The 15,890-nt window shown below is 47.7% G+C and overlaps 1 protein-coding gene across 2 annotated transcripts in view; it reads right to left on the bottom strand.

Moving 5' to 3' along the window:
* Positions 1-15,890, bottom strand: part of ddx47 (DEAD (Asp-Glu-Ala-Asp) box polypeptide 47) — a 39,864-nt gene that overhangs the window by 23,410 nt on the left and 564 nt on the right. For both annotated transcript variants that reach the window (XR_015752553.1, XM_043679430.2), the window contains exons 2-4: positions 14,687-14,780; positions 4,948-5,136; positions 3,341-3,412 (exon numbers count right to left, since the gene is read on the bottom strand). Coding sequence is in view for 1 of the 2 variants with exons in the window: in XM_043679430.2 (XP_043535365.1) it covers positions 3,341-3,412; positions 4,948-5,136; positions 14,687-14,780 (355 nt within the window). In the remaining variant the exon portion in view is untranslated. The remainder of the gene's footprint in view (positions 1-3,340; positions 3,413-4,947; positions 5,137-14,686; positions 14,781-15,890) is intronic.

The raw sequence follows: 15,890 nt of genomic DNA, 5'->3' as shown, positions 1-15,890 counted from the left end.
GCCTGACCTGCTGCGCTTTTCCAGCAACACATTTTCAGCCCAGTACAGGATAACACTGGCAGCTAGCCAACATGGAAAAGTCTAGGGTTTTTTCACAATTCAACCTGAGCAATACACTGAGTCATCATCTCTTTACGCAAAGAGTGGCAAGGGTGTGGAATGCCCTACCTGCCAATGTAGTCAACTCAGCCACATTAGGGAGATTTAAACAATCCTTGGATAAGCACATGGATGATTCTGGGATAGTGTTGGGGATGAGCTGAGAATAGTTCACAGGTCAGTGCAACATCGAGGGCTGAAGGGCCTGTTCTGCGCTGTATTGTTCTACGTTCTATGTTCTAAAGTGATGGAAGGTGGCATCAACAGTGCCATCAAGCAGCAACTGCTCAGCAATAACCTGCTCAGTTTGGGATCCCCAGGGCCACTCAATATTCAAACACAGACAGAAAAGCTAAGTCCTAGAGCTGAGTTGAAAGAGGCTATCATCCATAGCAAGTCACCACCTGACTGAGGGCAGCATCAATGAGCCTGAAGAAGGGCTAATGCCCGAAACGTCGATTCTCCTGTTCCCTAGATGCTGCCTGACCTGCTGCGCTTCTCCAGCAACACATTTCCATCTCTGATCTCCAGCATCTGCAGACCTCATTTTCTCATCAATGAGCCAGAGCAAAGCTGGAATAAATGGGAATCAGGGGCACACTTTCCACTAGCTGGAGTCATACCAGGCACAAGGAAGACGGTTGTAGTTGTTGAAGGTCAGTCATCTCAGCTCCAGGACATCTCTGCAGGGGTTCCTCAGGGTGGTGTCCAAGACTCAACCATCTTCAGCTGCTTCAGCAATGACCTTCCCTGCATCGTTAAGGTCATGAGTGGGGATGTTTGCTGATGATTGCACAATGTTCAGCATCATTCACGACTTGTCAGATACTGAAGCAGCCCATGTCCAAATGCAACAAGATCAGGACAATATCCAGGCTTGCGCTGACAAGTGGCAAGTAACACGTGTGGCACACAATGACCCTGTTCAACAAGATAGAATCTCCCCTTGACATTCAGCAGCATTGCCATCAATGAATCCCCTACTATTAACATCCTGGGAATTACCACTGACCAGAAACTGAACTGGATCAGTCAATAATACATTGGCTACAAGAGCAGGTTACAGACTAAGCATCCTGCAGTGAGTAACTCACCTTCTGACTCCCCAAAGCCCATCCACCATCTACAAGGCACAAGTCAGGAATGTGATGGAATACTCCCCACTTGCCCTGGATGGGGGCAGCTCCAACAACACTCAAGAAACTTCACACCATCCAGGACAACGCAGCCCATTTGACCAGCTCCCCGTCGTCACTGATTTGCAGGAGCAGCAGTATGTACCATCTACAAGCTGCACTGCAGTAACTTACCCCAGGCTCCTTAGTCAGCCCCTTCCAAACCCACAACCTCTGCCATCTTGAAGGATAAAGGCAGCAGATCCATGGCAACACTACACCCTGTACATTCCCCTGCAATCCACAGACCATCCTGACTTGAAAGAATATCACCTTTTCTTCAATATTGCCAAGTCAAAATCCTCAAACTCTCTCCCTAATAAAACCGTGGGTACTCCCTCAGGGGCACCTCCCATCCCCTCAGGGGCAATAAGGTGCAGAAGAAATACTGGCCTCGCCAACAATGGTCACATCCCTTCAGTGAAGAGAAAAAAAAAAGTGTCCTTCCAAATAATTGGAGTAATCAGTTCACTGTTCTCCTGGATAAAATGCTTCACCTGGTCAGTGTCATTCCTGTTAACCAGGCTATCTTATCCAATGTCTTCCTAGTTAACCAGGATAACTTGCTTTCAGTAACCTGTCCAAAGCTGTCCCAGATCACTAAAGTAATCTGTTCAGTGTCTACCTGGTCAACCAGGGTCACAGGCACAGGCTGCTGTGGGAGATTTGTCTGGGCAGAAGTCACCAAAGTCTGTGTCCAGCTCAGTACCACGGGCCTCAAGAGACATAAGGAAGGTCTATTCCTCCCTCATCCTGTTAGCTATTCTCTGGGATCAAGGAGATGGGATTTGTTACCACAACAGGGCTCAGCAATCCTGCATTTTTCAGAACAAGCAAACAGTTCCTGAACAGGAGGCAGTGATTCCTGTCGGGAAGCATATACTTAAACATCAGGCGAGGGGAGTGCAACATTCCACCTCCCCACTGCCAGGTACCTCACCTTGCTCCCAGCCCACAGTCCATTAGCACTCCCCATGAACACTCTAATAAAACATATGGGTGAATGAACAGTATATCCCACCTTCACAACAGCAAAGAAAGCACCACCAAACTCTCAAACATCAGGCATACCAATTCCCAGGTACATGACAAATATGAAGATAAGAACCACAATCTTTAATACTCCAGTTACAATCCACCTCCAACACTCACTTCCTGCACTCCATCACAAAGGAATTGAAAAGACAGTCATCGTGGTCCACAGGCTCATTCGGACAGATCACACTGACACAGAACCGGAGTCCAGGCTCTCTCCCCAGAAACTGATAGCTGACCTCACTCAGGTCTGGGGGCTGGATACTCCTTTTGACCTCAATATCTGGTTTAGGGTTAGATGGAATGGCGGGACAGAGGGAGACAGGAGCTGCAAGGGTTTTACCTCTGACCATACCTCTGGAAGTTGGCAGGCAAGGGAAGATAAGGATTTAAGGAAAGGTATTAAATTGGAGGCATTTTGGAGAAGATTCACTCAATGGTCCTCGGTATGGAGGGATCATTTTATGAGCAAACATTAAACAGGTTGGGACTCTACTCTCTAGAGTTTAGAATAGTATAAAGTGATCTCATTGAAACATACAGGATCCTTAAGGTGCTTGACAAAGGCAATGCTGAGAGGATATTTCCCTCATGAGAGAGTCTAGCAGCAGCAGGCATAATCTCAGAATAAAGGGAGCGAATTTAAGGCTGAGATGAGGAGGAATTTCTTTTCTTAGAGGATGGAGAGTCTTTGGAACTCCTTGCCACAGAAAGCTGTGGGATTTTTAAGTCTGAGATAGACTCTTGACCAGTCGGGGAATCAAGGGTTACAGATGACAGCAGGAAAGTAGACGTGAGGAATGTCACGAATCAGCCATAATCCTATTGGATAGTGGAGTAGGCTGGAGGGGCCAAAGGGCCGCCTCCTGTTCCTGTGGGTATGGTCTTATTACAGTTAAACAGGAGGAGGTTCAGCAGTGAAGCACTCCAGAGCCGACTGCATGCACATGAGTAAAGAGCAGGTATAGAGCTACAGCATTCCATCACATACAGCAGTGACCTCGGCAAGTGGAGGCGATGTAAACACTCACCGATAATAACATGAGGCTTCTTTGCCAGAGCGAGACTTTGTGACATCATATCGATTCCACCCACTATCACCGCTGTAAGCAAAAAGAAAAACAATTTTTCAGATTACCATGGAAAGCAGAACCTCACCATCACACTGAGGTCAAACCACTCAATCAAAACCAAAACATTTGGGTACTTTTAACCAAAGAATGTGCTAAATAAACACAATCTTATTAAATGGGATATTTACATAAATGATTTGGATGCGAGCATAAGAGGTACACTTAGTAAGTTTGAGATGACATCAAAATTGGAGGTGTAGTGGACAGTGAGGAGGGTTACCTCAGATTGCTGGATTAGTGGTGCTGGGAAAGCACAGCCGTTCAGGCAGCATCCGAGGAGCAGTAAAATGGACGTTTCGGGCAAAAGCCCTTCATCAGGAATACAGGCAGAGTGCCTGAAGGGTGGAGTGACCTCAGATTACAACAGGATCTGGACCAGATGGGCCAATGGGCTGAGAAGTGGCAGATGGAGTTTAATTCAGATAAATGCGAGGTGCTGCATTTTGGGAAAGCAAATCTTAGCAGGACTTATACACTTCATGGTAAGGTTCTAGGGAGTGTTGCTGAACAAAGAGACCTTGGAGTGCAGGTTCAGAGCTCCTTGAAAGTGGAGTCGCAGGTAGATAGGATAGTGAAGAAGGCGTTTGGTATGCTTTCCTTTATTGGTCAGAGTATTGAGTACAGGAGTTGGGAGATCATGTTGCGGCTGTACAGGACATTGGTCAGGCCACTGTTGGAATATTGCGTGCAATTCTGGTCTCCTTCCTGCCGGAAAGATGTTGTGAAACTTGAAAGGATTCAGAAAAGATTTCCAAGGATTTTGCCAGGGTTGGAGAATTTGAACTACAGGGAGAGGGTGAACAGGCTGGGGCTGTTTTCCCTGGAGCGTCGGAGGCTGAGGGGTGACCTTATAGAGGTTTACAAAATTTTGAGGGGCATGGATAGGACAAATAGACAAAGTCTTTTCCCTGGGGTCGGGGAGTCCAGAACTGGAGGCCATAGGTTTAGGGTGAGAGGGGAAAGATATAAGAGAGACCTAAGGGGCAACTTTTTCACGCAGAGGGTGGTAAGTGTATGGAATGAGTTGCCAGAGGATGTGGTGGAGGCTGGTACAATTGCAACATTTAAAAGGCATTTGGATGGGTATATGAATAAGGCTTGGGGGGATATGGGTTGGGTGCTGGCAGATGGGACTAGATTGGGTTGGGATATCTGGTCGGCATGGACATGTTGGGCCGAAGAGTCTGCTTCCATGCTGTACATCTCTATGACTGTGTGTGGTGGGGTGCAAGGGTTGCTTCGCGTGTTATCACTCAGTCTCTATATTTCATTACTTAAATAAAGGGAGTCAGGTTTGGTCTGTCGTTATCTTTAGTTATTAATAGTTTTTAGATCAGGACAGTTGTTAATTGGAGTTAGCGAGTGCTGCATTAGAGTTAGACTGTAATCAAATTACCGTCAATGCCACATGTGAGAACCTCGCCACTCAACCACAGCATCCGATTAAAATTCACGTGACCCCACATCTCATTCCCCATCATCGCCTGAAACAAGTCAGTACTCACCGGATTTCACTCCAATGGAAGAGCCTAGAGCTTCAAATTGCTCCGAGATCTGAAAGGCAAGCTCCCGAGTTGGTGTCAGGACGAGGGCAAACAGTCGCTGGGGCTTCTCCAAGAGGGCCTGCAGGATTGGGAGAGCAAAAGCTCCTGTCTTCCCAGAGCCCGTCTCAGCCAGTCCAATAATGTCCCGTCCTGAAAGAGAGAGGGTAGGACAAGATCAAACAGGGCTTGACACACAGACTGTCACTAGATTAAATTAGATTTGTGAAGTTAATGTCCCAGTAGAGAAGGAAGGATAACGCTGTGGAAACCCAGGAAACCAGTCAGTAAATTCTCCTTGTGAGGAGTAAACTTTTAGGGCAACTGGATCTTATGATAGAACATAGAACATAGAACAATACAGCACAGAACAGGCCCTTCGGCCCACGATGTTGTGCCGAACTTCTAACCTAGATTAAGTACCCATCCATGTACCTATCCAAATGCCGCTTAAAGGTCGCCAATGATTCCGACTCTACCACTCCCACGGGCATCGCATTCCATGCCCCCACCACTCTCTGGGTAAAGAACCCACCCCTGACATCTCCCCTATACCTTCCACCCTTCACCTTAAATTTATGTCCCCTTGTAACACTCTGTTGTACCCGGGGAAAAAGTTTCTGACTGTCTACTCTATCTATTCCTCTGATCATCTTATAAACCTCTATCAAGTCACCCCTCATCCTTCGCCGTTCCAACGAGAAAAGGCCGAGAACTCTCAACCTATCCTCGTACGACTTCCTCTCCATTCCAGGCAACATCCTGGTAAATCTTCTCTGCACCCTCTCCAAAGCTTCCACATCTTTCCTAAAGTGAGGCGACCAGAACTGCACACAGTACTCCAACTGTGGCCTAACCAAAGTCCTGTACAGCTGCAACATCACTTCACGACTCTTGAATTCAATCCCTCTGCTAATGAACGATAATACTCCATAGGCCTTCTTACAAACTCTATCCACCTGAGTGGCAACCTTCAAAGATCTATGTACATAGACCCCAAGATCCCCCTGTTCCTCCACCTGACTTAGAACCCTACCATTAACCCTGTATTCCGCATTCTTATTTGTTCTTCCAAAATGGACAACCTCACACTTGGCAGGGTTGAACTCCATCTGCCACTCCTCAGCCCAGCTCTGCATCATGTCTAAGTCCCTCTGCAGCCGACAACAGCCCTCCTCACTGTCCACAACTCCACCTATCTTCGTATCATCTGCAAATTTACTGACCCACCCTTCGACTCACTCATCTAAGTCATTAATAAAAATTACAAACAGCAGAGGACCCAGAACTGATCCCTGCGGAACTCCACTTGTAACTGGGCTCCAGACTGAATATTTACCATCTACCACCACTCTCTGCCTTCGACCAGTTAGCCAGTTTTCTATCCAATTGGCCAAATTTCCCTCTATCCCATGCCTCCTGACTTTCCGCATAAGCCTACCATGGGGAACCTTATCAAATGCCTTACTAAAATCCATGTACACTACATCCACTGCTCTACCCTCATCCACATGCTTGGTCACCTCCTCGAAGAATTCAATAAGACTTGTAAGGCAAGACCTACCCTTCACAAATCCGTGCTGGCTGTCCCTAATCAAGCAGTGTCTTTCCAGATACTCATAAATCCTATCCCTCAGTACCCTTTCCATTACTTTGCCTACCACAGAAGTAAGACTAACAGGCCTGTAATTCCCAAGGTTATTCCTATTCCCTTTTTTGAACAGGGGCACAACATTCGCTACTCTCCAGTCCCCTGGTACCACCCCCGTTGCCAGTGAAGACGAGAAGATCATTGCCAACGGTACTGCAATTTCCTCTCTTGCTTCCCACATAATCCTAGGATATATCCCGTCAGGCCCGGGGGACTTGTCTATCCTCAAGTTGTTCAAAATGTCCAACACATCTTCCTTCCTAACAGGTATCTCTTCTAGCTTACCAGTCCATTTCACACTCTCCTCTTCTACAATACGGTCCCTCTCGTTCATAAATACTGAAGAGAAGTACTTGTTCAAGACCTCTCCTATCTCTTCCGACTCAATACACAGTCTCCCACTACTGTCCTTGATCGGACCTACCCTCGTTCTCGTCATTCTCAGGTTTCTCACATACGCATAAAATGCCTTGGGGTTATCCTTGATCCTATCCGCCAACGATTTTTCATGCCCTCTCTTAGCTCTCTTTCTTCAGGTCCCTTCTGGCTATCCTGTATCCCTCCACTGCTCTGTCTGAATCCTGTTTCCTCAACCTTATGTAAGCCTCCTTCTTCCTCTTTACCAGACATTCAACCTCTCTCGTCAACCAAGGCTCCCTCACACGACCATTTCTTTCCTGCCTGATAGGTACATACATATCATGGACACGTCGTATCTGCTCTTTGAAAAAGTTCCACATTTCCACCACATCCTTCCCTGACAGCCTATGCTCCCAACGTATGCTCCTCAAATCCTGCCTTACAGCATCGTAATTTCCCTTCCCCCAATTATAAAATCTACCTTGTTGTGCGCACCTACCTCTCTCGATAACCAAGGTGAAAGTCACAGAATTGTGGTCACCATCACCAAAATGTTCACCCACTAACAAGCCCACCACTTGTCCCGGTTCATTACCGAGTACCAAATCCAATATGGCCTCCCCTCTGGTTGGACAATCTACATACTGCGTTAGAAAAGCTTCCTGGACACACTGCACAAACACCGCCCCATCCAATCTACTTGATCTAAAGAGCTTCCAATCAATATTTGGGAAGTTGAAGTCGCCCATGACTACGACCCTGTGGCTTCTGCACCTTTCCAAAATCTGTTTCCCAATCTGTTTCTCAGCTCAATGCTTTCTAGCATTAACAAACATTGCTATAACTTACCACTCACAGGAGCATCTCACAGATTCACCTGCACAGGGAAATAATTTCCTCAAGTGAAGGCAAGAGAGAGTCCAGAACAAACCACAGAAAGGTTTCACTACACAAAGAGGTCATTCAGCTAACCCTGGGTGATAGATTTAAGACAGTTGTCAGAGGCACGTTCTTTACACAGAGAGTGGTAAGGGTGTGGAATGCCCTACCTGCTAATGTAGTCAATTCAGCCACATTAGGGAGATTTAAACAATCCTTAGATAAGCACATGGATGATTTTGGGATAGTGTAGGGGGACGAGCTGAGAATAGTTCACAGACCGGTGCAACAGCAAGGGCTGAAGGGCCTGTTCTGCACTGTATTGTTCTATGTTCTATGTCTGCGCCAGTTGAATAAACTAGTTCCTTATTCTCATCCCCCTCCCCTTGCAGGCCCCAGTGCCTCAGGGTCAGATCCAGGTTCCCTTTTTCAACCAGCTGAGAGTTTCAGCCTCAAGCAGCAAATTCCAGACTCATCGCCCTCTGTGGGAAAACAGTTTCCCTCACGTCCCCTCTAATTCTCCTACTGATCATCTTAAGCACCAGGAAGTGGCGTCAAGGAGAATACTGACAAACAGGATACTAGACTAGATTAGATTAGATTAGATTACTTACAGTGTGGAAACAGGCCCTTCGGCCCAACAAGTCCACACCGACCCTCTGAAGAGCAACCCACCCAGACCCATTCCCCTACATTTACCCCTCCACCTAACACTACGGGCAATTTAGCAAGGCCAATTCACCTGACCTGCACATTTTTGGACTGTGGGAGGAAACCGGAGCACCCGGAGGAAACCCACGCAGACACAGGGAGATTGTGCAAACTCCACACAGATAGTTGCCTAGGCGGGAATTGAACTCAGGTCCCTGGCGCTGTGAGGCAGCAGTGCTAACCACTATGCCACCAAGCTGCCGTTGAGGTTCACAGTGAGGTTTTAGCAATTATGGAAAGTGTAAAAATTGATAAGTCCCCTGGGTCACAAGGGATTTAACTGAGGATTCTCTGGAAAACCAGGGAGGAGATTAGTGAGCCTTTGGCTTTGATCTTTATGTCGTCGTTGTCTACGGGAATAATGCCCAGAGACTGGAGGATAGCAAATGTTGTCCCATTGTTCAAGATTTGGAGATGTCAGTGTTGGACTGGGGTGTACAAAGTTAAAAATCACACAACACCAGGTTATAGTCCAACAGGTTTATTTGGAAGCACTAGCTTTCGGAGCGACACTCCTTCATCAGGTGATTGTTTGAAGGAGCGGCACTCCGAAAGCTAGTGCTTCCAATTAAACCTGTTGGACTATAACCTGGTGTTGTGTGATTTTTACCATTGTTCAAGAAGGGGAGTAGAGACAACCCTGGTAATTATAGATCTGTGAGCCTTATTTCGGTTGTGGGAAAGTGTTGGAAAAGGTTATAAGATATAGGATTTATAGTCATTTAGTGAGGAATAAGTTGATTAGGGATAGTCAACACAGTTTTCTGAAGGGTAGGTCGTGTCTCACAAACCTTATTGAGTTCTTTGAGAAGGTGACCAAACAGGTGGATGAGGGTAAAGCATTTGTTGCGATGTATGTGAATTTCACCAAGGCATTTGATAGGTTCCTTATGGTAGGCTATTGTACAAAATACGAAGGCTTGGGATTGAGGGTGATTTAGCGGCTTGGATCGGAAATTGGCTAGCTGAAAGAAGACAGAGGGTGGTGGTTGATGGGAAATGTTCATCCTGGAGTTCAGTTACTCGTGGGGTACCACACGGATCTGTTTTGGGGCCACTGCTGTTTGTCATTTTTATAAATGACCTAGATGAGGGCGTAGAAGGATGGGTTAGTAAATTTGCGGGTGACACTAACATCAGTAGAGTTGTGGATAGTGCTGAGGTTACAGAGGTACATAGATAAGCTGCAGAGCTGGGCTGAGAGATGGCAAATGGAGTTTAATGGGGAAAAGTGTGAGGTGATTCACTTTAGAAGGAGTAACAGGAATGCAGAGTACTGGACTAATGATAAGATTTTTGATAGTGTAGATGAGCAGAGAGATTTCTATGTCCGTGTACATAGATCACTGAAAGTTGCTACCCAAGTTGATAGGGTTGTTAAGAAGGCATGTGGTGTGCTAGCTTTTATTAGTAGAGGGATTGAATTTGGAACCTTGAAGTCATGCTGCAGCTGTACAGAACTCTGGTGTGACCGCAGAGTATTGCGTTGTGGTGAAACGGTTAAAAATTATGTCCCAATACATGTGTGAATCTAACCGGAATGGAGGTGTTGCTTAGTCCCGTGTGAATCTTATTACACACCTCCCCGTGTGAATCTTCTTATCTGTATGTAACCAGAATGGAATGTGTTTTTTAGCCTTGCTCTGCTGTTCACATGAATGTTTATATCTGGAAAAGAGTATATCAGCTGGAAAAGTCTCCAGTTCGGTGAGTCTGCTCCGGGGTTACGTTTAACCGCCGAGCGTGGGTTGTTGGCAACCGCTCTACGAGAACTGACGGCTCCCAGTTCCGGTAACATGTAGAGTGAGTATAAGCCAGACCCGGGAGTCTGCTCCGGGGTTACGTTTAACCGCCGAGCGTGGTTGTTGGCAACCGCTCTACGAGAACTGACGGCTCCCAGTTCCGGTAACATGTAGAGTGAGTATAAGCCAGACCCGGGAGTCTGCTCCGGGGTTACGTTTAACCGCCGAGCGTGGGTTGTTGGCAACCGCTCTACGAGAACTGACGGCTCCCAGTTCCGGTAACATGTAGAGTGAGTATAAGCCAGACCCGTTGTAAGATGAGACCTGGTTGTGGCGACGCTGCGGGGAATAAAATGCTCATATTCTAGCAGACTCGCCTCTTGGTCGTTTGTTCTGTGTCAGACTACTCTCCTACGAACCTGACCTTGAGAATTTTTTAAAACATGCGTACAGTTCTGGTCACTACATTATAGGAAGGATGTGGAAGCTTTGGAAAGGGTTCAGAGGTGATTTACTAGGATGTTGCCTGGTACGGAGGAAAGGTCTTACAAGGAAAGGCTGTGGGACCTGAGGATGTTTTCCTTGGAGAGAGGAAGGTTGAGAGGTGCTTTAATTGAGACATATCAGATAATCAGAGGGTTAGATCGGGTGGACAGTGAGAGCCTATTTCCTCGGATGGTGATGGCTAGCACGAGGGGACAACGCTTTAAATTGAGGGGTGATAGACATAGGACAGATGACAGAGGTGGGTTTCTTTACTCAGAGAGTAGTAGGGGTGTGGAACACACTGCCTGCAACAGTAGTAGACTCACCAACTTTAAGAGCATTTAAATGGTCATTGGATAGTCACGTGGATGAGAATGGAATAGTGTAGGTTAGATGTGCTTCAGACTGGTTTCACAGGTCAGCGCAACATTTGTGGGCGGCACGGTGGCACAGTGGTTAGCACTGCTGCCTCGCAGCGCCAGAGACCCGGGTTCAATTCCCGCCTCAGGCGACTGACTGTGGAGTTTGCACATTCTCCCCGTGTCTGCGTGGGTTTCCTCCGGGTGCTCCGGTTTCCTCCCACACTCCAAAGATGTGCAAGTCAGGTGAATTGGCCATGCTAAATTAGTGTTAGGTAAAGGGGTAAATGTAGGGGTATGGGTGGGTTACGCTTCGGCGGGTCGGTGTGGACTTGTTGGGCCGAAGGGCCTGTTTCCACACTGTAAGTAATCTAATCTAATCTAATCTAATCTAATCTAATCTAACATTGAGAACCAAGGGCCTGTACTGCGCTGGAATGTTCTGTTCAGGGAAAACCAGTCCTTCTTGTCCACTTTATCAAAGCCCTTCATCATTTTTTTTTGGACCTCAAAGTCACTCCTCATCCTCCTCTATTCTCAGGAAAACAACCCGAACCTGTCCAATCTCTCCTTATTGCTACTCAGGCATGAAGCACAGCAGTTTTATAAATCTCCCTGACACACGCACTCAAGCAATTGTGTCCTTCTTGTAACGCGGTGACCAAAACTGTTCACAAAACTCCACAAGTAGCCTAACCAGTATCTTATATAGTTCCACCATCACATCCCTGGTCTTGTATTCAATCCTCACCCAATGAAGGAATGTATTCCAATTGCGTTCTTTACCACTTTGTCTACCTGTCTACACGCCATCTTCAGGGACGTGTGGACACACCCCGAGGTTCTCACTTCCTGTACCCCTCTCACTAGCCTTCCCAAGTTATTGAACAAGGAGAAGCTGAAGCTTCTATTCTGAGTCGGGCCATTTGGGATGATGGCAGGAAGCCCCTCTTTACTCAAAGGGCAGTGAGAACCTGCCCCATTCTCCCCCTCAACAATTAGGGCAGAGAACTGAAAATTTCAAAACAAATGATCAGATTTCTGTGGAGAGAAAGTTAACATTTCAGATTGATGCTCTGTCATCACCTTAAATCAGTTCTTATATAAAGTCACAGACCTGAAAACATTAACTCAGATTCCGATCCACAAACAATGCCTGATCTACTCCGTATTTCCAGCATTTTCTTTTTTCCACTTAAAATTCTATGATCCACAGACCATTGTTTTTGCTGTTCTGGATTTCTCATGAGCAGAATATGAAGATTTGTTCAATTAAGATGGACTGATTGAGATACATTACCAATGGTGACCTAAGTGACTAGACGGGCAGGTTCAATGACTGAATGACCATCTCTTGATCATTATGAGCCTTTCAGCTCAGGATGTGTTTACGGGCAAAGTTACCAGAAGGCAAAACAAAAGAACATGCATGTGCAGAAATGCAGCAATCCAGACATTGTCTGACAATTAATTTAATTCAGTCTTGTTTCAAAAGTTTCCTGCAGAACAGTACTCATTTTCCCCAGTCCTAACATCATGTTGTGTGTGCAGGGAATCTGCATGGAGTGATCACAAAGCAGGCTATTTCCAAGTCTTTTCACATGCCCCAGTCTCAAAAATCAACAAAGTTCTTACTATATGAAGCTTCATTTCTCTCAGTTCCACATTCTTGTCACCTGATGAGTAAAGGAACTCAAAATTGTACAAGAGTAGTCAGCCTCTTGATTTTGAGTCATAGAGATGGAAACAGACCGTTTGGTCCAAACCATCCATGTCGACCAGATATCCCAACCCAATCTAATCCCACCTTCCAGCACCCTGCCCATATCCCTCCAAATCTTTGCTATTCATATCCTGTGGAAGAAAATCCACTTCCCTATCCTCCCACAGCATGGCCACAAAGAGCATAAAGAACCATGTCTGCCTAAGCCACAATAGAAACTACCCAGAGTGCCTCAGCCTTGACCAAACAGGCTAACTAAGACACAAGGCAGCAAACAGGAGATGACTCAAGCCCCTTCCAGACTGGGGAATACACTTTCCGAGACAGACTAACAATAGACTTCCTCGCCCTCAGTAAGCACAACTGCTCCCAATTCCCTAGGGGCGGCCTCACTCCTCACACATACTGGAACTCCTCAAAGGATGCACAGACTGAAAGGCACCAAGATACCTCACTTGCGGACTAACCACAATGGAAACCCATTGATGCCAGGATGAGAGACATTAGCACCTACTCTCACAGAGGATCGGGATCTCCTAACTCAATCACGGACTGATTGCTGCTACCGGACGGCTGATTGTCCTCCCATTGATTGTGTTTTACTCTTGATTGTACTCTAACTCACACCACATTACTGCACCCCGAAAAAACTGCCTGGGCCCACCGCTCAGGGAAGAGAACCTTTGATCTACTTGTACAGACAGTCAGTTCTGTGTCAGCCTCGTCAATTTCTCTTTCAGTGATATTGCTTGTAATAAACAGCTTGTCAACGTCAACCGATCTGAAATCGTGTGGTCTCTGTTCAATTGGGTAATTTCTCCTACAGCGTGCAATTCTTTCGGAAGTATGTTGTGAAACTTGAAAGGGTTCAGAAAAGATTTACAAGGGTCTTGCCAGGGTTGGAGGGTTTGAGCTATAAGGAGGCACTGAATAGGCTGAAAACAGAAACATGGCTGTTTTCCCTGGAGCGTCAGAGGCTGAGGGGTGACCTTATAAAGGTTTATAAAATCATGAGGGGCATGGATAGGATAAACAGAGAAAGTATTTCCCTGGGGTCGGGGAGTCCTGAACTAGAGGGCATAGGTTTAGAGTTAGAGGGGAAAGATATAAAAGAGACCGACGGGGCAACTGTTTCACGCAGAGGATGATACGTGGATGGAATGAGCTGCCAGAGGACGTGGTGGAGGCTGGTACAATTGCAACATTTAAAAGGCATTTGGATGGGTATATGAATAGGAAGGGTTTGGAGGGATATGGGCCGGGTGCTGGCAGGTGGGACTAGATTGGGTTGGGATATCTGGCGTGGACGGGTTGGACTGAAGGGTCTGTTTCCATGCTGTACATCTCTATGACTCTATGACTTTTCAAAACTCCGGAGACCACAGGCCTATCCTGTCTAGCCTTTCCCCATCAGGCAAGCCATTCATTCCAGGAATTAGTTTAGTTGAGCCTCTGTGAATACCCATCACCATTTCAAAACATGTCAGCTTCTTTCCAGCCAAGGTGTAGTCAACTGTTGTTAAGGTAGGAACGGAGCAGTCAGTGGTGCACAGCAAGAGCCTAGCAGGAGCAATTTCACAATGAATGGCTAAATGTTTCAATAATATTAATGAATATTGGCCCAGGAACACCAAATAAAATTATCCCTGATTTCAGAGAAAAAACACAGGATCGTTAGTGTCCACTTAAAGAAGCAAAAGGAGAGTTCAAATATGTAAACATTAAGCAATTAGGAAGCGGGTGTGATGTGACCACGCAGAGATGAAGCAATATCCAACCCAATGGGACGCACCTTGCAGAGCGACTGGCAGAGCTTCCTTCTGGATTTTGGTGGGGCATTTCCAGCCCAGCTGCTCACAGGCCTCACAGAGAACCTCTGTGACTCCCTGGGGGAAGAGACAAGATTATACACCGTCACATGGTTACACTGCATGGGAACACCCTCATCACCCGGGGTTTTGGGGGAAACACCCTCATCACCGGGGGGTTTGGGGGAAACACCCTCATCACCCGGAGGGGTTGGGGGAACACCCTCATCACCGGGGGGGTTTGGGGGAAACACCCTCATCACCCGGGGGGGTTGGGGGAAACACCCTCATCACCCGGGGGGGTTGGGGGAAACACCCTCATCACTGGGGGGTTTGGGGGAAACACCCTCATCACCCGGGGGGGTTGGGGGAAACACCCTCATCACTGGGGGGTTTGGGGGAAACACCCTCATCACCCGGGGGGGTTGGGGGAAACACCCTCATCACTGGGGGGTTTGGGGGAAACACCCTCATCACCCGGGGGGGGTTGGGGGGAACACCCTCATCACCCGGGGGGTTTGGGGGAAACACCCTCATCACCCGGGGGGGTTGGGGGAAACACCCTCATCACTGGGGGGTTTGGGGGAAACACCCTCATCACCCGGGGGGGGTTGGGGGGAACACCCTCATCACCGGGGGGTTTGGGGGAACACCCTCATCACCGGGGGGTTTGGGGAAACACCCTCATCACCCGGGTGGGTTGGGGGGAAACACCCTCATCACCCGGGGGGGGTTGGGGGAAACACCCTCATCACCCGGGGGGGGTTGGGGGGAAACACCCTCAACACCGGGGGGTTTGGGGGGAAACACCCTCATCACCCGGGGGGTTTGGGGGAAACACCCTCATCACCCGGGGGGATTGGGGTAAACACCCTCATCACCCGGGGGGTTTGGGGGAAACAACCCTCATCACCCGGGGGGTTGGGGGGAAACACCCTCATCACCGGGGGGGTTGGGGGGAAACACCCTCATCACCCGGGGGGGGGGTTGGGGGGAAACACCCTCATCACTGGGGTGTACAAAGTTAAAAGTCACACAACACCAGGTGCTAGTCTATTGGGAAGCAAGAGCTTTCGGAGCGTCGCTTCAAACCACCTGATGACAGAGCGGGGGCCCCAGCATCTCCTAGTCATCCCCGGGTGGGGGGGGACACCGCCTGGTGGGGGGGGGGGGACACCGCCTGGTGGG

Source organism: Chiloscyllium plagiosum, unplaced genomic scaffold, assembly GCF_037043375.1.
Source record: "Chiloscyllium plagiosum isolate Xiang-an unplaced genomic scaffold, Cpla_swu_hap1 HiC_scaffold_33, whole genome shotgun sequence".
Taxonomy (NCBI): domain Eukaryota; kingdom Metazoa; phylum Chordata; class Chondrichthyes; order Orectolobiformes; family Hemiscylliidae; genus Chiloscyllium; species Chiloscyllium plagiosum.
The sequence above is the reverse complement of the archived record's forward strand: the minus strand, read 5'-3'. Positions and strand labels throughout refer to the sequence as shown.